We start from the raw sequence: 26,647 nt of genomic DNA on the forward strand, positions 1-26,647 counted from the left end.
AATAGTATCTGTTCTAGTGTTACTGAGGTGAGAAAAAAATAAGAGAAAAATAAAATAAAATAAAATAAAAATATTTGCGAATATCATCATTAGTGATTGGAGTTGGTCATTAGTGACGGATTACAAGTTGACCCGTTACTAATAACTGGCATAGGACTGCCCATCACTAATGAGTGAATAATTAGTTACGGATCAAATTATGACCTGTCACTAGTGACTGACCTAAGACGACCCGTCACTGATGACCTTATCATTAGTGATGAATCATAACTTGATTTAATTACTGGCCTAGGACTACTGTTACTGACGACCTTATCATTAGTGACGGATCATAACTTGATTCATCACTAATTATGATCTAGAACGACCCGTCACTGATGATTTAGTCATTAGTGATGAGTCATAACTTGACATATCATTATTATCATCAGTAACGGATCATGTTATAACGCATCACTAATGACCACTCATTAGTGAGATCTATATTGGTCCCGATCAAAAGGAACATTAGTGATGTGTTCTTGTTAGACCCATCACTAATATGATGTCTCGTTTGCTGGTTTCTTATGTAGTGATACATACCTGTACGTACACGATCTTGTCTGCATGGTATATACTAGTGCATGCAGCACGAAACAATAGACCGCGTCCACACGTACGTATACTATACGTACGCGGGCAAACGACGCACGCAGATCGACCGATCGATCGTCTCGATCAGCTGGCTACGAGCGCCTCCCGCCAACTTTGACACCCTAGGCGAAGTCTACCCGGTCGGTGCATGTCTCGGCCGTCGCCGGCCGGCCTCGATCTGCAGGTATAAATACACGAGCACACCGCTACGACGATCGGCACACCGAGTGATCGATAGAGCTATATTGTTTCAGAACTTCAGCAGACGCTTCGAGAGAGAGAGAGAGAGATAGCCATTTCCAGCAGCAGGTGGTGCATGCGTGCGTGATCGAGGTCGAGATCATGAGTTCGCTGACGGCGAGGCTGACCCTGCTGGCTTACCTGCTGCTCGCGACGCTTCTGCACCCCTGCCTCTGCCACGCAACGGCGGCGGCGGCGGCGGCGGCTGCCCCGGCCGCCGGCGGCAACAGCTGGAGAATGGATCGTGAGTTCTTCTAGTTAAATTGAGATGTCCTCCTCCCTCCTCAAAGGATAACACAAAGAATATAATATATATTCACTTTTGGCTTTTTTTTTCTTTCTTTTCTGGTTGAGTGCAGCAAAGGCGATCGACCAGGGAGTTGCCGGTGTAGTACTCTGGCCGTGAGCACCGTCGGATCGAGCAGATCCCGTCCTCAGGGCTGCTATGGTAACGGGTTTTCTTATCCACTCAGAACCCAATTAAAAATGATTTATTTAATTTTAGCAGAAATATAGACGGAGATCGGTGACCTATTTTGTTGGATGGAATCGATTGCAGTCGACCATCGGTGATTCCGCCTGGCGTCGTTCCTGGTGCTCCCTCCCACGTGCGGCGGCCGCTCCATGGCCGTGTCATCCAGCGACTGGTGACTTCGGTGGCGTATATTGGAGATAGCGAACGCATCATCTTCCCCCGGAACCGGTTCCTGTATAGTCGCCAGTACAACTGCAACTTAAGAAGTCGCACTAGCGACCGTCGGATGCGAAGCAGACTGTCAAGGTTCCACGCAGAATACTGTAGCAGCACTGTAGTAAGAATACTGTGCCAAACTTACTGTACCAGTTGGTAATTCATCTGTATCGTTCATCACGGAAACGGGCGACCGAGGATCGGTGCAGTCGTAACTTGCAATTGCAGTCGACTGCACCGGATCCCCCATCTTCAACACCAATAGTGGCACCGACTAACATAAGAGCATCAGGAAGTGGAATTGCAGGTATGATTGAGATGAACTCCACCCTATTTATTTGATCTCGCGAGCCATTTATTGATATATGTTCCCAGTTTTTCCTGTTGCGCAGATTGGAGACCCCACGAGAGGAGGGTTTGATTCCGATCTGTTTCATTTTGGGCAGACAGCGGCCGTGTCCGACGTCCACGATGTGCAGTTGTGCACAGCGAAGAGTATGTTCCTCATCTTCCATCTTTTCAGATCCAATTTGTTTCTTTCTGATCCAGTTTCTAATTTCCCGTGCGTAAAGAGCCTTCCTCGATTCCGGTTTAACCTTCAGCAAGACAGATCGAAGAAACTTGGAGGAGTATATGATTTCGCTGGTTGACTGAATGGGCATCTAATGTTACCGTTTCTGCAGTTTGAAAGTCGTTTTCTTCTTACAGAAGTGGAAAATGGCGTGGGATTATCTTCTTGCTGATAGAAATAGTCGATTTCGCCTTCGCAGTGCATTGGTATTCCAGTAATCAGTCTATTCCTTGCCCCCAATTTTTCCTGTTACGTTATCTTGGATTTAATTTAGAGATCCATGACAATTTGGCATGAATCTGCACCTAGAAGAAACACATGTCACATGTTTGATTACGGTTATTGAACATACTTTTCATACTCCCCAGTCTATATACAACTTATCAGGATTAGACCTCATTTCCCAGTAATTCTTTTACATGTGCCTTAATTAGGAATCATGTAGATCTTGTGTCCATAGGAGCATGCGATCGACAGAAGAAAAATATTAACACTTGGGGTATGTTAATTTTGTGCTGGATACATTGGGTTTGAGTTGTAACTAATCGATTTTGTGCTTCCCTTTGGTTATCGGAAATATACTCTTCTCTTCGTCACCTTTGTTCTTAACCAATTAATCAGTACTAAGTAATAATTATGTTCTTACAGAGTTCATATGTGCTGTCTTCAACATGCAATCAGAAGAGGGCGTGACACGCTGCTGTTTGATGAAATGTAGGTACGTGAGGGTCTTGAATTCTTGATACATCCAATCAGGAGAGGCTTATGGTTGCTGTCAGTGCTGTGCGACGCAAATGCATGTCATGGCATCCTGTGGATTTTTTTCCCACATATGCTGCATCCAAGGCTTCAAGACCACATTGCCATATTTATTTGCCTAGTGCGCATCAAGGTTCACAAATGCGTTTGGTGCTCGAAAACTAGCCGTCCGTGGTTACCAAAAAATTATAGTTATCATGAAAACCGGGCAAAATTCGGTAAGAATTTGGATAAATTTATTTGATCAAATTTGCAAATTTGGTGAGAGTTCAGACTGAATCGAAGAATCGGTAACCGGTTGGTTTACACCGGTTACCGACCGCATTTTACGATTTATTGATCGATTTTAACGCATACCGAACTGACATAAATTCAAACGAATTGGTCGAAAATCGACCGCATTACAGCAATAACTGACCGCATTGTTTGAATTTCGACGAAGTTGAACGAAAATCACAAAAAAATCACAAAAAATCACAAAAAAATAGGAAAAAATATGGCTTGAGATTTGCTATGTTTTATTTAATCAGGAAACAAATTGGCATGACTTTTGCTATATTTGTACATTTTCAAGGAAATAAATATATACTAATAGCAATACGAGCATGATCATATAATTGTTTCATCGAATATATGCATATATTACATAAGTAACACATCAAATTAGTAAATATGTTGAATTATCCATACAAAAGCTAGAAACACCATCACATACCATCCATCAATACTTACCAAAGTGATGATCAATATTTAAAATGTAGTTTAAATAGTATCCACGCCACTTGCAAACTACAAGATGTAAAAAATTAGTACAATATCATGGTATGCAAATAAATTAGTTGTAGAAAGTAAATTATCATCATATTCAGTACCACTAGCTTCTAAGGGGGGTAATTAAATTCAGTTGTATTGTACTCCTCGGTGAACACGAGCATTATCCATCATATAGATAATAACTTTGTCTTAAACTCTACCCAAGTTTGTCTTGTCCATACAGAAGTGGTTGACCATTGTCCTTGTAATATGGCATAAAATTAGAATCTTACTACTCATATACCCATTGAATAAGAGGATCTGACTAAGCATTGGGGACAGGATAGTGATCACTCACCCTATTTATGTGTTTCTTTTACTGCAGCAACAAAGAATGCGTTATCCGCCCTTGTACCAGGAATACTTGAAGTGTGAAAAAATTAGTACAATGCCAAACCAATAGCTAGCTACCTTTGCATTCTTTCCCTTCGCAGTCCATGACCCAGTGTCAATCCTCTGCTGCACAGGGGCTTTTGGCTATAACAACATTGTAATCCCTAACGCTTGGTGGTGGCTTCTTGGTTGAAGATGCTCTCCTAAGTATCATCTTTAACATATTACCTCATCTGACACTTCCACTACTACCTCCATGCTCGTATGACTCACCTGCTCTCCTCCTCCCTAGACTGAGCCATGGCACGCTGCATCTATTCCTTTTCCGTCTTCTCATTATCGCTTGTCAAATCTATCTGAACTCTTACTGACTCTTGCATCTAAAGCCTCTCCTCAGACGTTCCCTTCCTCTTATCTCTTGCCCTATACAGCTCACGCCTGAAGTAATCACGCACATCTGGAGGTACCCTATCACAATGTACAACATTCAATCCATACCCTGCCAAATGTTCTTTCAACCTTATGGCACCACCACATTTCTTTTCCTTATTGCAGTAATTGCACCTAAACCCCGATGCCAAATTATCCCCGTACTGTCACACCACATCTCTACCCGCCATCGATTACTGCAAAATAATATACATCATCCTATTGGCACTCCACAAATTCCAACAACGAGTAAACATTAAGCCAAACTAAGTACTAAATGCTAATCAACGCTATCAAACACTAATCAACCCTAACAACTTAAAAACGAACCCTAACCGACACTAACTAGTTTGTATATATTGTTAATCATGCATAAATATCTCAAGAAACAATTAACTTCATCAAAATTAACTACCCTTGCCACTACAACGTATTAACCGAACTGACGACCTTCTAAGCACGCATATCGACCGAATCGAGTGAAAAATCTCTAGAGTTTTAACGGTTGTCAATTGAATCAAGCGAAAAATCAGTTGGTCATCAGCGCTGCCTCTGCGGTTGATAACCGCTTCTTCTTAGTCGGTAACTGATCCTTATCGCTCAGTAAGAGCTTCTTCTCACTCAAGATTTGTGCTGTCTCCGTCGGATTTGTACAGCATGCGGTGGATCTGTACGGCCGGGCAAGGAGGGTGGAGGTTTTTGCTGTGGAACGAAACTGGGGAACTGAGCGTGGAGGAGGAGACCTCCTATGCCTTATCCCATTGAGGTGGGCCGAAACTAGCCATTTGTATTATGCATTCGGCCTATTTCGGTCTTTTTCTATTTTTTTGGCATTTTTTTGAATTCTCAATGTTTAAGCACGTATTTCGTGCTGCAAACGATATTTTTTTTAATTTTTTTTTTCACATATAGTCTTAAAATTGCCTCTAGTTTTTTATGGATTTTTATTTTTTAAAATTTGATTGGAATTTTTTGAATTCAAATTCGGTAACCATTCGTATTATGAAACCAGAGCGGAGTGGTAAAGAGCGGTTATCATGATTTTTAAGAGGTAACCGTCACATTTTTTGAACCTCGGTGCCAATCAGAGTTTGCTACTGCACCTACGGGAAAGCACCGATGATGCAGTACTTATGGAGCATACAAATACGTAGTACCTGCATTAGTTCAAATCTACTAGTCCTGACATTTTAGCTTCAAAAATAGTATTTATACTACTTTGCGGCAAGTATATACTACTTTATGGGTAGTATATACTCCTTTCTAAAAATTAGTATGTACTACTTTGTGAGAGGAATATCCTTTCGGAAACATATAGTACTATGTGAGAAGTATGATACTACTTTATCACAAACATATACTCATATTTTTCTAAAAAAGAAATAATATTTGTATGTTTAAGGTGCATAAAAAGTGATATACTCCTCTCCAATGTAGTATATACTCTTTTTCCTTTGTTTCGATGTATTAAAAGCGACAACTTTTTTCTTCATATACATTATAATAGAATAGATCATCCGTATCGCCACATTAATATCGGTTAGGTATAAACCGGCACTAATGAAGTATCAGTGTCGGTTCGTAATATTTTGAACTCGATCAACGGTTGAACCAGGTTAAACCGTCACTAATACTCATTATCAGTGACAGTTCTAGTTACCAACGACACTGATATTTCAGTGTCGGTTTATAAATCTGGACCGGCACTGATATAAATTTAGATCCAAAATTTAACTTCAATAAGCTTTTAATCGCAAGCCTCTCCAGCTCTCCTGTCTCCTTTGCGCCATACGCCCCTCTCTCATCCTCTCTCACTGCGATCCCCTTTGTCTCCTCCGTCTCTCAAACTCTCCTCTCATCTCCTCTCTCCTCAGGCCGAATCGCTCCATATCCACAGAAGACATCGTTCGGGCTTCCCGCCTCCTCGACAACAAGATTCGCGTCCTCAAAGCATGCAACCCTAGATCCGTGCGCTGCCCCTCCAGCATAGGCGCAGGCTCGCGCGGCTCTTCTAGGCTCCACGGATCTGCGCGCCGACCTGCACCACATCGGCCCGCGTCTCAGCTGTTACGGCACGCCGCGCAGGAGCTACGAGCAGAGGTTGGTTTAGGGCCTGTTTGTTTCAACTGGAGATTCTGAAAAGTAATTTATAGAAGCTGGATTGTGAAAAGCTGGATTGTGAAAAGCTGGATTGTGAAAAGCTTTTAGATTGTAGATTCTAAAAAACTTTGATGGACAGTTTAGTAAAATAGACTTTCACAATCTATCAAAAGCTGAGAAAAATCAGTTTCTCAGATTCCCACAATCCAACCAGCAGATTTTAAAAAGCTATAACCAAAAGCTGTCTGTTTATTTCAGCTTCGGATTGTAAAAACTAAAAGTCACGATCTAAAACTGAAAGTCACAATCCAAAGTTGAAACAAATAGACCCTTAGTTGTCTCCTTATCCTCGTGCGATTAAACTAGTAGCAGTAGACAGTAGGTGCGTCAACACAAGCTTCAGATCTAGAGGCATCTATCTGAAACTTATCTCTTTAGCTTCTGATTTTTGCGCAAAAAGATGGAATTTTTATTCCTAGTTCCTTTCTCTCCTGTGCATGGATGTGTCATGAAAGCGTTCCTATAAGGACTAAGCTCGTTTAGTTATTGATTGTGTCATAATCAGAGGCTGTTGGCCTTGTTCGGTTTTGGTGACTTCAGGAGCAACAAATTGGGGATTGGGTAACCAATGGCAGCAGCAACAAATGTCCAATTCTCTGGGTGTGGTTAACTACTGAAGCAAAAAAAAAATCGGTGTTCTATGCATCGACATGAATAGAGTAGCTATTGAAGCAAATTTTTCTTTGCAGTATACTGCCAAATTCGCATGATGTATAGCTCTGTTGCTAGTTATCCTTCGTGCTATATCATATTGTTTTCGATCTTTCAATATATATCAGTTCCGAGTAATCATGATTATTTATACTTTTTAAAAAAAAATAGCAACACTGTCGGCTCGTAAATAAAATCAACACCGATAGTTCGAATATCAGTGTTGTTTCTTTGTTATCGACACTAAAAATCTATAACTATCTGTGTTGATTTAAAATAAAAACCATCACTGATAATTTTTTAAGTCGACAATAATAACCCTTTAGTAGTGGTAGTACGTGGTCCTTCGATTTCCCGTGTAGCATATACTAGCACCGTATGTTAATTGCAGCAATCATAAACTAACGTGACTTTGAAGTATAATAGTTTTTTAATGTGCATATACTGTTTTCATTCGTTCGAAAGAAATTTAATCACGAAAGAAATGGATCGTACCTTAGAACTCCAACATTTGAAAGAGGGCACAGGGCCACGTATGCCACAACAGACACCTAGCACTATTATTGAATACCTGATCAGAGGCAGATTTAGGCTATAACAGGTTAGGTTTCAGCTTGAACCATGGGTCTAAATTACTCTTGTATTTACTATAAAAATAGTAATTTTTTTAAGTTTAATCTAAATTTAAATAGGCTAGCCTGGGACTTAGCCCAAGGCTAGTTCCGTCCCTGTACCTGATAAGGTGGGAGTATATATTCTGAGAGTAAAAAATGTATCATATATAAGGTGGGAGTATATATATGCATGTACGATGTGCACCACTTATATTGGCCAACGAATATGGGTGCCATCATATTAATTTTGGACCACAAAACACACGATAAAAATGTTTTTATTTGTCTATTGGTCGATTGAACGACCAATCAACATGGATAACTAGAGTTTTCTCCCTTGCAAAAAAAGTTCTCTCGTTCCCATCAAATTTGCCATTCCTGAATGAGTGATCTCTGTTATCCCCGTTCCTTAATCCAACTTGTCTCCCTTGTCCCCAGCTAACAGCATCGAAACATGCATGTTCAATTTTATAAACCAGAAGAAATTTTATAGACAATTGCTGCCATTTTTCTAATCTTTTCATTATGCCAGAAAATTAATGAATTTAATATAGGGAAGAAAAAAAAATCATGTTTTGACACCACAGAAACAACTGCTTTGGTGGGAGCCGGGAAGGTTTGTTGACGTTAAGGGTGCATTTGTTTGGAAGGCGAGGTTAGATGAGACAATACTATCTTTGTATTTTCAGATGAGATGATCTAATTTTTTCTTTAGTTGATATGGATGGGATGAAATAGTTTTCTATTTAGTTCGTGGGATTAGAGTGAATATGATGAACCAATTTTTTATTTCATTAGATATATTGGATAAGTTGAGTTAGTTATGATGATCTTTTGATGAACTTGCCTCTTGATTATGCAATATTTGGATGAATTTGCGCATATTTGAATTCGTTTGAATTCAAATTGAATTAAAAAGAGAATATCACATGAAATAATAAAAATGCATATAAATAGAGCATTGCAAAGGAACTCACTTTTTCATCGAATAACCTAGGGTTCGAAATAATTTTAGAAATTATTACGCCACATGAGATGGATATTAGTGATTTTTTTCAGATTTTTGAGAATTTCTTTAAAGCCTTAAAAAATCACTAGAATTTCTAGGAGTAGCCCTCTTTGGAGATTTTTTTTAAAAATCTACAAATGATATTGAGGTGAATCCTTTTAAAATGGATTCATCATGAATTATAGAACCTATAAAAATAGTTTTGTTATTTTTGGAGTAAGACAACCCTACTATCCAAATAGAGAAAAATAATGAAAAAATTTAGAAGCAGATGAATAGTGTTCATCCGCTCGGGCTCTTCCTGCTATTTTTTGGATCGGACCATTCCGAATATAAAGGAATATTTCATGGAGTTGGATGATTTTGTTCAGACTAAGTTCTCGAACTAAATATCTAGAAGAGTATTATTTATCTTAGATGGGATGATCTTATTCACCATCGTACAACATACTAAACGAATCCTAAGAAACCAGAAACCGTTCGATTCTTAATCGACCAATAGACGTGCAATCATTACACAAACACACACAAATGGAACACCAATGTAGAGAGGAGTCTTCGGGACTCTACCTTCATTAATCTTGATTATTTATTCTCTACAATTACAAGTTTGTGTATGGCAACGGAAGAGGATGCTAGCTCGCCTAGCTGGTTGCTTCTGAGTGGCTGGCTCACCCTCTCCCTTGTCATTCTAGGGTCTGTTTGGTTTAGAGGGCAAGGTGAGATGGGTTATGGCCATCCCTGTTTTTAGGGATTGGATGATCCTAATTTTTTGTTTAGTTGGAAGGATGGGATGAGCCAATTTTTTGTTTGGTTAGATGGATAAATGGTGGATGGTATGATCTCATTTTTTGTTTGGATAGATAGATGAGGATGAACAAGCTGGATATGAGTACCTCTTTCAAATGTTGGTGAGGTTACCTTCATTATGGCCACTGAAGCAGATTTCATGATGGCCAAGCAGATTTCTTCATTGGAGCCTGGGATTAACTTGGTGCTGCCTCATTGATGGAATGAGGAACACATATAATAGTAGTATGAAAGTAACAGCTATACCATGTAAAAGAAATTGACATAGACAGGTATCTCACGCCCTGAAATGTGGCTTCCTAAGGTGAATTACTGGAAAATAGAACGTCTAAATTCTGTAACAAAATCAAAAGGTTTATGCAACTTTGAAGTGCTAACTGGTTTTTACATCACATGCCATAAGTAGCAGTCTATAATTATACATATATAATTATACCACAATGTATTGTTTTATGTGGTACAAGTCAAAAGTATGCATACAAGTCTGCATGCAATTAACCCATAGTGCATTGTTTAATGGGTACAAGCCAAAAGTAGGGAGACAACCCTCACATAATCAAAGAATGTCTAACATCCAGGAAACTTGTCACTAATGAACATAGCAACCCAATTTAACTTGTGGTTGAATGGCAGCTTGTTGAAAGCTCTAGCCATGTGAGGGTTGGCAACCAGATAAGCATAGTAGAAAGATATGTGTGTCTCATTGAAACTTGGAAGGCTATTCAAGTTGTCAAATAAATCTTCAGGTACATCCTTATCCGCGGTACCGGCCTTCACTATAGCATTGGCAAGCTTGTCACCAACAGATTTGAATGCAGCAATCAGTCCGTCCTCTTCACCATCAACTATCTTGGCTCTTTTGGGCTTGCTGGCAGATGAGGATGCCCCATTATCTTCAGGAGTGGTAGGAACACCATTTCTATCACCCTCTTCATTTTCAGTTTCAACATCTTCGGTACCTAGAGCCTCATTTCACCCCTTTGCATACCGTCCTGTAGCCATGGTGTTCCCAAAGATGGTAACCATGTTATCATAGTGCTCAAGAGGTTTGTTCAAGTACTCAGCACCAGATTTATGATCCTAGAAATGATAAGACCAATTAGTAGACAAAACATGTAGACACATTATTAATATGAAAAGACCCATTTGCACAAAGAATAGAGTACAGCAAAGATTGTAACATGTTTCAGTATAGCATCACTAGAAAACAAAGTAGTTGATGCACAAAAGAAAATTTGTTGTAAGGATACCTTGACATAGTCTGTATAGTGCTCATGGTCAAGAGTAATAATAAAATTATTTTCACCCCAACCAGTAGCACTCAATTTTCTAAGCCTGTTTATCTTTACATAATTTCGCTGCCTTGTTCTCAAATGATTTTTAATCTGCTCTCCACTAAGCCTAGTCTTAAAATGATTATTCACAGCCCTAGCACGCATATTGAGATGAACTTTCTTGAAGCCAGTTCCCCAATGTACTCTTGTTGTCCCTCAGACTCCATTTCCTACCATATATTAAAAGAAATTGCAGCATAAAATTTATTGACAAATACATTTCAGCAAGACACAAATGAAATTCATCAATCAATTTGTTCATACAAATACATTTCAGCAATCCACTTGTCCATACAAATACATTTCAGCAAGCTACAGAGACATAGTAGAACTACATATTAGTTTCCATAGTGGTTTTGACGGTCTTCCCACATTTGATCTGCAATTCCCTGCCTAAAATTAACCATAAATGCATGTTCACTTGCTTGCCCAGTTGACGATGTAGCATGGTTATGACTTGGCCAATTAGATTCTTGTATGATTAGCTCATCACCCCCATCTTGTATAACCCAGTTATGAACAATGCAACAAGTTACAACAATGTCTACTTGAGTTCGAAATGGGAAGAATGGAGTGGCAGCATCAAGAATTTTGAACCTCCTCTTGAGTGACCCAAATGCACGCTCTACCGTAACATGAAGAGCCGAGTGCCTAAGGTTGAACAATTCCTTCTCATTTTGCACTGGATTATTCCCCCATTCATTCAAATGGTACCGAACAACACGAAAAGGGGGCAAAAACCCGGGTTTGGCTCCATATCCAGCATCAACTAGGTAGAATTTGCCTAACAAATGATGGACAAGTGGGTCACATTGCTACATATCAACAAATGGCATGCAGAAATTGAGCTACAAAATAAATCTTACCTTGTGGTACACGAAGGCCATTTTCACGTTCTAAAGCATCTCTTAATACTAGAGCGCCATGTGTTGTCCCCTCCCAACCAGCCAAGACATAAGTGAACCGAAGATCAAAATCTACGTCTACCATTATATTTTGAGTGGCATGAGACTTCCTACCACGAAAGCAAGGCTCCATATCCTTAGAAACAGAGGCTCGTACATGCGTGCCATCAATAGCTCCAATACAATCATATTTTATGTTCAATACAAGCCATAAAAGATTAGGGAACATACGGTCTTATATAACTAAAAAATTAGAAAATGAAATAGGGTTGAACCTCACACCTTAAAATAAGGATCCCACATTGGATTCCCTGATATTTTGGTTGGAGTGTCCAATGAAGGTGGTCTAATAAGTTCATCTCGTAGCTCACCAACAACATGAAGTACTTTATTGAAATAATGGCTAACTGTTTCACCGGATCTACCAAAATTAGTGCCAACTAACGTATTTCTAAGGTTATGTCCCACTGTATTTAAAAACATTGCTACCTACTGCTCAACACACACATGAATAGTATCTTGAAGCAACCCACGATCCCTAAAAAGTGTACAATACCAGAAGAAACATCCTCTACTAAGTCTAAGCATATTTACACAAGTTGTATCATTCCTCTATATTTTTGTGTTCAAGTACTCAATTCTGATCCTATCTCTTTCTTCTATTGGCCCATAGGTAATAGGTTCTCTCCTTGCACCCCTTTTTCCTTTTCTAGACTCAATAACTATGGCCATCATCGACATCAACATATGTGCTGCAGCACCATAAATTAAAAGCTTGGTCCTCTTATCCATCTACAATGCACAGACAAATCACATATGTTCACATCAATTAGGCTACACATGAGTTTATGTTGTACGAACCGAGAAAAAAATCCATTATAGTAGGATGCGTTTCAGCACCAATTTATGATGAGGTAACCCATACAGGATGCAGGAAAAAAAGATTTACATATAGATTACAATAAAATTAGATTTTTAATCTATACCCTACAAGTAATCTTAACAAATCAGGAAGTAACCCATCCATGTTTATGCATCAATTAGTCTATAGTCACCTAAAATTTACCACACTCTACAACCAATTTGGGCAGAAGACAATGCACAATGGACATAAATCGTTATAAGAATGACAGTGGATAGAAAAAATCATTGGTCTCTATGGTCTGAAAAGAGTATACTAACATACAAGAGGAAATTTGGACGCAAATATTGGTATTTTCGTTAGGCGCATAAACACCGGTAGCACTTCGCCCTTCCACACAACATCACGGATCACAGGAAGCCACCAAACTCTTGAGTACAATGCAAAAATATTCATGGCCCCCTAATCTGCCAAGGCCTGCTATCTAGCATGCCAAATCACGAAGTCCTAAAACTGACCTAGGCCCTGATTTTACCATCCAATCGAGATAGGGTTTCATACCTTGGGCACAAGCCGATCTGCTGAGGTTGTGAAGCGTGGTGGGGTGAGCCGAAGATGAAGAGGGAGGAGGACGCGGGGACGAGGTCGTTCTGCGCCTCTGGCTTCGTCTCCACCCGAAGCAGTTTTAGCTGCCGGCTTCGCTCCCCCAGATGCACGTGGTCGAGGACAAAGGAGGGCCGAGGGTGGAGGAGGGTACAGGTGACGGAGGGAGGAGGGAGGAGCCGCCTGGATGGATAAGGGAGAAGGTCGCCGGTCGCCACCTCCTGGTTCCCCTGGCGCCCACCTGTGTGCTCCGCCTCTGTTCTGGGAGAAAGGAACAGGAGGTGAGGAACTGTGGGAGAGGTGAGGAACTGTGTGCGACGCCTTTGTTCTAGAAAAAGAAGGTGACTGCAACGGGCCGTCGGGCTCACGAGGAGCGCGGAGGGACGGGGGCCACGCGGTTCGCCAATTTTTTCCGGCTCCGTCTGCCCTGAATCTTATGGCATATTCGGTGTTGGTGGCCATCCCATCCTTACTCGCCCTCAAACTAAACACTAGCAAATATGGGACGGCCATCTCCCATCCCTGCATATCCATTGAACCAAACACACGCCTATAGTCATCTAGAGGGGGGTATTTCGATAATTTTACCAAAAAGACAAACAGTATCATATACTCTATCCGGTTATAAATATATGTTGTTTTTAAAATATGTGAGGAACCGTCCAAACCGTATTCTAATTAATCATTAAATCGATCATTTACTTAATCACGACTTCAACGATTAATCAGAATACCGCTCGGTAGTCCCGGCACGTGTTTTGTGTCCAGAATCGGAACACATGCCTTATCAACATATAGCATCACAACAAAGCTTAAGAAAGAGCGAGTAATTAAATATTATATTACAAGTCTTTAAACATGCAGTTGTTTTCACAATTTACATCAAAAGGAAATAACCACTACGCAGCGGAAGAAAACTATACAACAAAATGATATGGAGCCACATGCCCTTAGGCTCTATACCAAAACACTGAGTTCAGAGTAGAGTGTGCTACTCCTGCCCGCCACCCTGATCGGCAGGCACAAAGTAGCTGAACACCGCCTCTTCCTCACCGACCTGTGAACCTGCATCAACTTAAGGGTAGCACCTTGAGTACGAAGGCACTCGCAAGTCTTACACAATATAGAGCACATATACATAGCTCGACTCCAAGAATCATGCATTAGCTAGTAGCAAGGATTAAACATGCGGTTAAGTGAATTAAAGCGGTAAGTAACCTAGACATATGTGTGTGCAACTAACTTAACCAACATATATGAAACTACCCTGCACCACCAACTGAACATAAGTAAATGTAATCAACATGTGTATCAAAAATATAACAAGTATCAACTCTGACAACTCCCACATAGCCACCATGTCCATACCACCACCACAAACCCGAACCACAAATCCACAACAAACCTCTACGACCGATACGGATGAAACAATAGCATGCTCATGACCGAGAGCGCGGCAGTTCAAACTGTTTATACACCCTGCAGGGGGATACTCCTGGACCCACACGACACGAGGACCATTCAGCTTGTACCACCAGCCAAAGTGCACACAAGGGGGTACTCGTGACAACCTTTCCCAACCAGCCCCAACCGTGTGGGATATGCATCGCTCGGCGCGGCGATACTAGAACTACTCCCGGAGCAAACTAGTACCGCTTACAAACCCACCTGCTCACACCGTCGATGTTCACGCCCACAAAGCCACAGTTGCGAAAGTATTCGGCTCGTCTTACCATTAGATCGGCATATGGTGAGTAAGGTAAGTGCTAAAGCCAACGGTACCGACAGACGGCCTTAAACAATGCAAACGGTCTATAGTGCTCGGGTTTCCTCTCCTGACCTGCCCCCAGGACTTTCCTCCGAGGCAGACGGAAAACACCGTCGTTCAATAGTAATCCCTATACTCGCGAACAACGGAAAACACCGTCGTTCAAATTCTACCGAAAGACCTAAGCATTGCTAAGCATGTATATCGTACTCGTACCTAGACATAACACCATCTCTAAGCTACAAGGAAATTACTTCAACAATTGACCAAGGTAGAAAGATGCACTCAGCATAGGTTCTACCCAAGGGTACCCGACATATGCATACATACATAAACATATTCATCAATTGAGACTTCCAAATTTGACATGGGTGAAATATGTTAGTTACTTGCCTTGATGCACTGGCTCAGAAAGGTGGGGTGCCTCCGGACCGCCCTCGCTCGTCAGGATCGTCGGATTGGCGTTCTCTAAAAAGAATAACGCGTGCAATGCCATGAGTATAGATGAAATACAACAATACATGTCATAAGATGCGCAAAACATGAATTGTCTAAGTGGTTTCACAATTTTCGGAGATGATATTGATTATCGGTGATTTAAACAAGCAGAAACACATTTAATTAACTCATCAATTGTTAAAAGTATTTTATTGAGTTCCAACACTTTTAACACGTAGTTCATACTCATACGAAGCTAACGCAACTGGTCTCATGTTGTTTGGAGTTCGGATGAATTAATTATGAATTTTACAAGCCTCTACACGCTTGATGAATAGTAACTGCGGACCCTCCGCACTTTTATGCGGAACCTCCGCATTTTTTTCGGACTATCCGCACTGCGGAACCTCCGAAAAATTGTCCGGAGATGGACTTTCCAGAACTTCCCCTATTTAGGGCAAAATTTTGCCAAATCGATTTGCGATCTTCTCCAACCCAAAAGGGGATACATTTGGGAGAGTTTAGAGAGTCTAGAACTCACTTAACCACCTAGCAACTCAATCCCTAAATCAAATCTCATCTAAAATCCTCTCTTTTCTTCTAAACCTCAAGAACGCTTGATTTCTCAAAAAGCGATCCAAAATCCAAACTGACCGTCCAAATGCAAGTTCATGCCATGGGAAGCCTAGGAGACTCACCAAGGATACTTTTGCCCCGCTTTGCGACCTTCGGGAAGAAGCGAAACGCTCAGGACGAAGAAGAACTCTGGTGCTCCAAGTGTTTCAGCCTAGAACACCTAAAATGATCAAAACCGGCTCGAATCCTTCGGGAAAACGAAAACGAATTGGACGGATGGGTAGCTCTCGAGCGTGTGGTCGCGTGGGTACCACATACGCACCTCGGCTTCGCTTGTAGTGGCGGGAACCAAGGGGAAAAGGGAGAGCTAGAGAGAGAGGTGGGAGAGTGAGAGTGGGGGCTCCTCTGTGGTGTGGCCGGTTGGAAAGAGAGAGAGGAGCATGTGGGGAGTGAGGGAGGAGAGAGAGGGTGGGCTGCCCCCTTTTGAGTGAGAGAGATATTTCCTTCATGTGAGCTTCACAAGTTAGAGAAAAAGTTCAATTTTGCTTCTAATTCAATTCTCTCTTCAATTTTCTTTTCGCTCACTTCGTTAATCCAAATTGAGTGCTATTGTGCTCTAAAAATCCCAAAAAATTTTATATCACGATTTAATTCCTTAGGGGCATCTAATCACATAACTGCAGCTCAAATTCCAATCAGACGATTGAAAGCGATCCAAATTCGAATATGACTCAAATGACACATGTTTAATATTAAACACGCAATTACGGATTTCGGGACGTGACAAAATATTTGATCAAAAATTTTAAATTTGGACTAACAAAAACAGTGATTAAAATTATACATTAAAAATCATATCTTACCTTAAACGACATGTGTGTGTATATATATATATATATATGACCGGAATACGTGATAACAGTTGGCTTGGGCCTGAGCCCAAAGCCAGCTTTAGCCCTGACGGCCCTCAAAATAGAAACAGCTCGAGCCCTGACCCGTCCACCGCCGGCACATCCTGCCTCCCGCAGTCCCGCTGACTTCCATCTGGGCCCAGCCCGGCACGCTTCCCCGCCCCCCACCCGCACCACCCTGGCCTCGCTTCTCCCCTTAGGGTTTCCCTCTCTCTCCTCCCAATCGGATCTAGAGCCATGGAATCGCGGTCGCGGAAGCGCACGCGCCAAGCGTATGACGGCGCCGCCGCGCCGCCACCGGAGCGGGAAGTGGTAGGGCCGCTTTGCTCTTGGGTAGTCGCGGATTTGGGGTTGTGCTGATGTGGATTTGGCCGCGCTGTGGACGCAGGTACCGAGGGGCGGCGCGTCGCCGCCGTGGAGAGAGGACGACCGCGACGGCCACTACGTGTTCGATCTCGGCGAGAACTTGACCCGACGATGTGAGCACCCGACTCCGTTGAGCTCGTACGCTGATGATAGCATTTAGTTGTCTGTAATACTTTGTGATCAGTGGCGACGTGTGTTTGTTAATTTGGTTTAATATGCTTTTCGATTGGTCTGAGTCTACTTTTAGCTTTTCTGTTGTCCTATCATGAATCCAAATTTCTTCTCCCACAATCGCGGAAACAATTTGAACTGCTAGATCCCATGTGTAACGTGATTATTTCTGTTAGATGAAGGGGGCGAATGAAGCAGTATTCCCATTCTGATCTTCCATTTTTGTATTTGTAGTAGTAAACTTGATGTGTGCATGCATTTTGCTTAGTTCCCAGTATTTCTTGGAGTTAGGTTGAGCTGACACTTTAACTGTTGTGGGGTTTGGTATCTATTTTAGTTTTGTATGACTGTTTGTTGACAGTCTCCTTTTTCACCATGCAGATAAAATCTTAAGCAAAATGGGAGAAGGTTCGGGTTTTCTGCAATCATCGTCTTCTCTTGTGCTGGGTATCTTCGCTATTATTCTAATGAGGAGCACTACAAGTTGGGTTTTTCATAGGTACTTTTGGGCGTGTTTTGGAATGCTGGGATCGTGAAACACGCGAATATGTTGCCATAAAAGTTGTTCGGAGCATCCGCAAGTACCGAGATGCTGCTATGATTGAAATAGATGTGCTTAACCGCCTTGCGGAAAATGAGGGATACAGATCACTGTGAGTGTCTAAAAAACACTTTCTAATACATAATGTATTGCTTTTTATGTTTCTCACTTGATGATTACTCTTCATTGGCCAGCTGTGTCCAAATTCAAAGATGGTTTGACTATCGCAATCATATATGCATTGTAAGTACCAGCTTCCATTCACTTATGCTAGTTCTTCAAATCAGTTACAAATATGCACAATGCCTTGCATTCCTGTCTATGACTTGTTTGTTGATAATATTTATCTAATTAGTGCACCCAAGACCCTTTGTATAGAATGTAAGATCCAGCTGTACAAATTATAATAATTTACTTGTAGTTAGATTTTCATAACTGCAAAACCTTTGCTGTTTTTTACTCATGAAGGTTCCCTGATCTGGTGACAAGTTAAAGATGTTCTTTATTCAATGGGTATCAATGGTTTTGTCAGGTTTTTGAGAAGCTTGGGCCAAGCTTGTATGATTTTCTAAAGAGAAATAGATACCAACCTTTCCCTGTGGAACTTGTGCGGGAGTTTGGACGGCAACTGTTGGAATCTGTAGCATGTGTGTTAGTTATTGCTTGATTCTGCATATCAATTCCTAGCAAATTTGGCAGCTGCAGTTTCATTCTTCTCTTGCTGCAAAGGGGCAGGCTTGACCATCTTTTTGTTCTTTCTCTTTCAAAATAGATATGCATGAGTTACGCCTTATTCACACTGATCTGAAGCCAGAAAACATACTTCTTGTGTCTTCTGAGTATATGAAAGTTCCAAGTTCCAAGGTATCTAATTTTAGCCAGTTTTATAGTTATCATATTATGTTTTGCAACTAGGCATAAAATATTAGCAGTTTTTCTTGAATGATTGCTTGGGGTTGTACAGAAGAGTTCACAAGATGAGATGCATTTCAAGTTCTTGCCAAAGTCCAGTGCCATAAAGCTGATAGATTTTGGTAGTACCGCCTTTGATAATCAAGAACATAACTCGATTGTTTCTACGAGGCATTACAGGGCACCTGAAATTATCTTAGGTAAACCGGTTATTCTTAAAGGTTTGATTTCATTTTTATCTTGTTTGAGGTATAAGCTATAACTGAAAGTGAAGATTTCTGTGCCTAACACATGAAGTTCAATATCTTAGCAACCAAAGTCTTGGTTCATCCGCGTTCATACTCTTATTTACTTCCAAGTGACTCAACTTCCAAGTGCAATGTTTTCTGAATACATATTTAATTCTATGGTTTATGGTTGTGGCCCTAATGAGACCATAGGTTTTGTGGAAAATGACTGTATTTGGTTAGTGCTTATGTGCCTAATTTGGAAAGTTTATTTTTCTTATGTGGAAATCGTCCTGTATACATATGAGCCTGAAACCTGCACAATGCTCAAGTTTTGTTACTATGTTAATGAAATTGATTGGACTGACCTCTATGCTTATGTGCTGAACAAAAATTGATCTTTATTGTATTTCATTAATGGTTAGACCAACTGTCATGATGGTTAGGTTCTTTAGTTCTTATATAGATCTTTAGTTCTGAATCTGATGTTGTTGAGTATTTCTATTGCAGGCCTAGGCTGGAGTTTCCCATGTGATATTTGGAGTATTGGCTGTATTCTTGTTGAACTATGCTCAGTTAGATCGCTTCTCACAATTATGTTTATTCCAACACTAGTCTAGTAGATGTTTTCCTAACCATTAGCCTTTTAGGGGGAAGCATTGTTTCAGACACATGAGAACCTGGAGCACTTAGCAATGATGGAGAGGGTTTTGGGACCACTACCAGAGCACATGATACGAAAAGCCAGGTGTGTTTTTCTCACTCTTAGTTTGTTCATTTTCTCTTCCACACAGTTGAAGTAAATGAATATATGTTCAATTCGGATTTTGGGAAGCAAAGTCTCTGTATTTGCTTATTATTTTGCGTTTTATTATTTGTTCTTCTATATTTTATCAAATACAACTTTTCTCAAGCCTTTTAAGAAAGTGGCACGTTTGGTTCTGCCTGCAGAGCTGTATCTTTTACTTGTTCTAATCGGTACTTCATCAATAACAGAGTATCAGTTATACTTAAGTCATGTCAAATTCATCCTCTTTTGTTAGTTGTTTAATGCTCACTAGTAGTACTAGCTTGTGTGCCTTTTGTATTGCTTCCTTGGCTTTCATTAGGTAAATTTTGCATGCGTGTACTGCATATGATATATATTGCTTGTATGTTATGTCTCTTTTGCTAATGCTGCTTCACTACTAAAAAGGTTGAAATTTCTTCCATATCCTCTTATAAAGCTTTAGGGATATTGGGGCCTATGATGTCATCGGGAGTTAGCTTGTGATCTATGTTTTCTACATACTTTTTTTTATGTTCATTCATTGTACTGAGATATGTCACCTGGAATGTGCAGTTCTTCAGCTCAGAAATATTTTAGGAGAGGGACACGTCTAAATTGGCCGGAAGGTGCTATTTCAAGAGAAAGTATCAGAGCAGTGAGAAAACTTGATCGACTAAAGGTTTTGGTTCTCTCAATTGTGCATTTTTCGGCCATGGTTATTTGTCAACTAATTATGTTTCTGATTCTAAAATTTTAATGTACTTTTTCTTGTCCTTGGCCTCATTATCTTATTTCTAATTTGAAGGTTGACTGGGGGTTTAGTTAAGGTTGAAGTTAGGGTTTACAGTCGTAATTTGCAGTATTTATTAGGTATAGCTGTTTGCTATTTCTTCTAGTAAATTATTTTGGACATATAATAAAACATGTAAGTGTTAAAATTTCGTTTGGAGGACACTAATATGCTAATGCATATGGAAAGAAATTCCATCCTTCATGAAAGCCTTAGCAGATATGAAGGTTTTTTCTGAAGTGACAAATTTGACTTAACTTGTTATGTATCTGACTAGGACAGAAGCGCTGACACTTATGAAGAGATTAATAACAACTTATAAGAAAATAGACTTGATGACAATCTGCAACCAAGTCAAGTATAAAAGGGTAAATTTTCAAATGTCTAAAACAAGGGTATAGTTGAAGCTTTTGCAGAGCACTTAAATAAGTTCTCTAATTCTTAGTGCACGACTTAGTTTGGTTTGCATGTAGAGGACAAAAATAAGTGCAGGTTGTTTTTTCTGTTTCAAATTCAGTAAAACGGAATATTTTGCGCTAACTAATTAAAATTGCGAATGACTTGTGCATTTCATCTAAGATAATGTCAAGACACAAACTAGTGTGTGTGAAATGCTGTGAAAATATGATGAGGGTTCGACTTACAAATATGGAATATTATGGACTGGAACTTCAGGACTTGGTATCAAGGAATGCTGACCATTCAAGGGCAGCGCTGGCGGACTTGCTACATGGTCTTTTAAGATTTGAGCCATCAGAGCGCCTTACTGCCCAAGAAGCCCTAGACCATCCATTCTTCAGAAATCCAACATGACTGTTTGAACAGGCTGGACACTGCCCCTTCTAATATGTACGCTAAGGTCTCGAGAAGCAGTCAATATGAAACAGAAGGCCTTTTGCTAATCTGTACCATAAATTTCTGTAAGCTGAGCAATAAGGCTTGTGATAAAGCTGATGCTTCAGTCGCCCAATGTACCAATGTATTCTGTACATTAGCATTTGTTCTAGGGAGCTTAGTGTACCAGTTGGCGCATGTACATTGTTAGTTGGGATGTCCTGCGAGTTGCATCCCAATCCTCATGTTGTGATCACGCCACAGTGATTACAACAAGCATAGAGGCCATCCACTTGACTGTATCTGCCTTGTATCGCTTGACGTGTTGTTGAAAGTTCAGCACGGACGCCATATGGTTGTGACTTGTTGCATTCATATTCCATGTTGAAGGGTGCGGAAAGATATCTGCATCTTCTCTTGAAACTTCTGCAACCTTTGCAGCTGTTGGAAGGGCCTGGTTGCTTGGCTCTGGTTGTGCCTGTGCCTTGTGGTCTTCAATGGCAGAGGAGGCAGTTGTGCTGAACAACGTGCCTGCAATTTACATAGGTTGCTTGGAGAACAGCCGTCTTGCCAGAAACACAACATGTACGAGAGACCACGCCACGATACCATAAGCATAGGACTGAAACGATGCTAATCGCATAATTAGTGGACTTTGTTTAGGCGAAAGTCTACACGTGTGAGCCCACTACGACCTGAGCTAGCGTTAATCAGAAGCAATTAGGCACGTGTTCCACCCCGTAAAATTAATAATATTATGACCTAATCTACATCTATTTATATCTATACTTCTATATAATTTATCAGTTATGACAGATTTGGATAATCTTTATCATCCAGCCGTATTGATCAAACGGTCACCGTGCAAAGTTGAACCTTATTTGACTTTCATACCTAGACGTCTAATATTTGCTTTTTATATATTCTAAAAATACATTTAATCTTTCATTATTTACCTTCCATATCTAGAGGTCTAATATTTACATTCCGTACATTAAAAGATACATTCAATCTCTCATTATTTGTCTCATATACATTCATCATCAGGTTTCTCCAGATGGTGCGCTGTCTCTCACACTTCGCCTATTGTAAGACCCCTTTCTCGTGATCTCCTATGCCTCTACTGCAACAGAACAATATATCACTGTCGGCTCTAAAACCCCCTTCACTGCCGGTTTTGGAGTCGATAGTGGGTAACGGGCAGTGATAGTCGGGGACTATCACTGCCGGCTCTGTGGACCGACAGTGAAAGGGGTTATCACTGCCGGCTGAAGGATTCGAGTGGCAGTGATTCCCAAGACATCATTGCCGGTTGAAAGCTTCAGCAGACAGTGTTGTGCCTCCCCCTTCTACTCCAGCCCTTTCCTCCCTCTCTGTCCTCCCTCTTTGTCCTCGATCTCTCCGTCTCTCTCCCACTCAATACATGTATACAATGAGACATGTAATGTAAATCAATAATAAAGGTATCTTCATTAATACATAGTAGTTCATGTCACACATATATACATAATATATCTCACAGGTCACCCCCGAAAAGTTAGTCGAGTTGAGCCAATCCAGTATCCCTCTACCTCTCCTGCGAGGACCGCGTCTTCGCACGGATGGCTGACGATGTGAGTACGTACGGGGACGCGGGAGGACCAGCATCATATGTACTTTCGCTTCATACACAACCAAGGATGAAGGTTGTAGATACATAGAGTCACATACCAAGTGCTATGACTACTGCTTATATTGTCAAATGGATTCATCTCACCCGTACCCAACCCAAATCTTATATTCCTCACATCTTCTGCAAAAGGCTTCTTGTATTTCCTATCGATGTTTCTCCACTGCGTAGAATCAGCGGGGTGTCTCAGCATTCCATCATCCTTGCGCTCATCGGTGTGCCATCGCATCAGTTAGGCATGCCTTTTGTTCGCGAATAAACACTCCAAACGGGGGATTATAGGAAAATACTACATCACTTTTACGAGACGCCTTTTCTTCTTTCCTTCACCATCTATATCATCACCGTCACGCTTGTACCGTGCTACACCACAGATGAGATACGCTTGTAAGTCTGCATGCTCTCCATGATACAACATGCAATCATTTGGACATACATGTATTTGCTGTACTTCAAACCCCAATGGGCACACAACCTGCTTGGCCTGGTACGTGTTTTCTGGCAGCCCATTTTTTTTAGAAGCAATTTCTTCAAGAACAGTAATAACTCTGTGAAGCTTGTATCAGACCACCCGTTGCATGCCTTCAATTGGAGTAGTGAAAGCACGGTATGCAACTTTGTGTGCTCCTTCTCGCAGCCGGGGAACAACGGTGTTTTAAAGTTCTCTACCATACGCTGAAACTTTTGAAACTCTCTTTCATTGGTGAAGTTCCCCTCCTAATCGTGCAACATCTGCTTCAGATCATCGACGTTAGGGTCGGCCAACATCTCCTCTAGATCATCATCGGCCAACGTATCTCCGGCAGGCGACATACTGATTTATTCGTCGACCGGCATATCAGTGCATATATCTTTGTCTTATCTTCCAATGCATTGCCCTTCCTGTATGATCTCAGCTTCACCGTGCTCGGTCCAACAGGTATAGCCAGGCATAAAGCCCCTTGGCATCAAGTGGGAATGTATCTTTTGGGTGGTGGAAAACTACTTCTTGTTCTCGCAATCGACGTATGGACAACACATGTATTGAGACTGTGTATTTGACTTGTGCGCCGTGGCTGCTACCAGGAAACCGTCCATGCCATTCTTGTACTCTGCGCTCACACGGCTCGCATCGTACATCCATCTTCTGTCCATCTACAATTATATCATTATTGTAAATCCAAATTAAAAATATCTACAAGATTTTACAATCAACAACAAATAAATTACCTCGCTATCTCCTACCGACAATTGGCCTAGGTTGGAGGAGCCGCCTTTTTTATGCTTTCGCGTCTGCTTCCGATGAGTATTTGTTGGTGACATCCCTAGAAATTTTCTTTATTATTCAACCCCTGAAAAATAAAAAATAAATACGCTCATACCTAAAATTTGTATATTGGAGACTTCTAAATTTATTCTTATTGTTCATTAGGATCAACTTTGAAGATTTGCCTAGGTCTCTATAGGGATCAGATCAACTTTGGTTTTTCAGGTAACATTTTGAGTTAAAATGCTAAATATAGAATTAACCTTGGGGATTTCAACTTACTTGAGCTCAAAAGGCTCCTGCTAGAAGCTTGCTTGTCGTTGGGGAAAAATTCAGAGTTCACTTGCCCTAAAAAATGAAGAAAAGGCAAATGAGCAAATAGACAGGAAAGAAGGGATTTTGTTTGGATAGCTAGAGAGAGCTCATCTAGACCTCCTTCTTGACCAAAATTGAGCTTGAGTGGTGGGGGAATCAATGCAGGAGAAGGGATGAAGTGGTTGTTGCTATAGAAGATTTTATGAGAGAGAGAGTTCTAAAATAGCTCTATTAGCTCGAGTTAGAAGAAGGTGGGGAAGAGGAGGACATCACTGCTGGTTCATATAATCCGCCGGCAGTGATGTACATATATCACTATCGGTCAGTGGATTAAGTCGGCAGTGATGAGGGTGCTGGGTATCACTGCAGGCTTAATCCATCAGTCGGTAGTGATGACCCTTATCACTGCCGGTTTATAAGCTACAATGGCTGATTCTTCCCGCACAGCTTATGAACAGGCAGTGATAGGCCGGTATATAAGCCCAGTTCTGTAGTAGTGCTCGTGTATCAGTCTCTGAATCAATTAACTGATACATATAGTATAACTATCATGGTATCACAGTCATACATCGAATATAAAAGTATAAAGGTTACAACAATACAAATGTCTTAAACCATAGAGTATTACAAGCTTACCAATAAGCCAACAAAAGCACAGCAGAAGAACAACCCAAAGCCACATGCAGCTAGGGTGCGAATGCAGCCACTAATCTACTCGTCATCTGCGCCTTTGTCTCCAGTGAAGTTGATATATGCTTTCTCATCTGAATGATAACAAGGATGAGTATGAAAGGTACTTAGAAAGTCCTATAATATTGTAAGGGTTTGATAGATGCATAAAAGACGACTCAAGGATAAGACTTTACGGTTTAGTTTTAAGCGCAAGACAGTTTTCACGTAGATATCCAGTAATATTCTCTACTTTTAACTTTGAAACAGTGTAAATAAGGTAATAAGATATATCTGGAGGGTTTTCAGTCCTAAGATGGGCTACACCTTACTTCGCGGTCCCTATCTAGGGATGACAACGAGTCGAGTCGGGGCTAGGTGGAGAAAAACCACGCTCGATCCAAAATACAATATTCTAAACCTGACTCGAGCCTGAAGTGATGAATGAGTAAAAAATGAGACTTGAACCCGCACTCGCCAGGTTCCTGTTGGGTTTCGGATGCCCATCGGGTCGGGGAGCTCGCTAAGCAGAGAAGCAGGTGAGGTGGCGACGAGGTGGCAGGAAGGCCAGGCAAGGCAGTGGGGAGGCTGGGAAGGGCAGCGGGGAGGCGAGGCGATGGCAGGGTGACTAGGCAGGGCGTTAGGGTGGCCCGAGCGGGGCGGTGGGGAGGCTGGGCAGGGAGGCGAGGCGACGACAGGGCGACTAGGCAAGGTGTTGGGGAGGTCCATGCTGGGCAGCGTGGCTGGCCGTCGGGGAGGCGGGCAGGGACGTGGGGTGGCAGCGGAGGTGACGCGCGGGGAAACAAGATGCCAGGCTAAATGCTATTGGGTGAGAACTGAGACGATGAGTTGTGCTGGGCTGATGGGGTGATGGTGTGAGTTGGGCTTGGCTGATAGGTGAGTTGGGCTGGGATTTCAGGCGACCCGTGGGTCATTTCGGGTACTCGACCCATTAGACCCGTGATAAAAAATCTAGACTTGAACCTGGACCGGTCAGGTGCAAAACCCACACATACCTGAACCCATGG

The 26,647-nt window shown here is 41.3% G+C and overlaps 1 protein-coding gene and 1 pseudogene across 1 annotated transcript; one reads left to right on the forward strand and one right to left on the reverse strand.

Moving 5' to 3' along the window:
* Positions 1 to 10,238: 10,238 nt before the first annotated feature.
* LOC133909965 (uncharacterized) lies at positions 10,239 to 12,744 on the reverse strand (annotated as a pseudogene).
* A 4,503-nt stretch (positions 12,745 to 17,247) lies between these two features.
* LOC133905975 (serine/threonine-protein kinase AFC3-like) lies at positions 17,248 to 22,022 on the forward strand. The gene is made up of 12 exons (XM_062347795.1): positions 17,248 to 17,422; positions 17,499 to 17,589; positions 18,029 to 18,055; positions 18,147 to 18,300; positions 18,383 to 18,431; positions 18,721 to 18,835; positions 18,961 to 19,052; positions 19,153 to 19,300; positions 19,838 to 19,902; positions 19,978 to 20,075; positions 20,670 to 20,775; positions 21,562 to 22,022. Exons 1-12 carry the CDS (start codon positions 17,348 to 17,350, stop codon positions 21,697 to 21,699), a joined length of 1,158 nt encoding a protein of 385 aa, XP_062203779.1. The 5' UTR covers positions 17,248 to 17,347; the 3' UTR covers positions 21,700 to 22,022.
* The last annotated feature ends 4,625 nt before the right edge of the window (positions 22,023 to 26,647 follow it).

Source organism: Phragmites australis, chromosome 2 (assembly GCF_958298935.1).
Source record: "Phragmites australis chromosome 2, lpPhrAust1.1, whole genome shotgun sequence".
Taxonomy (NCBI): Eukaryota; Viridiplantae; Streptophyta; class Magnoliopsida; order Poales; family Poaceae; genus Phragmites; species Phragmites australis.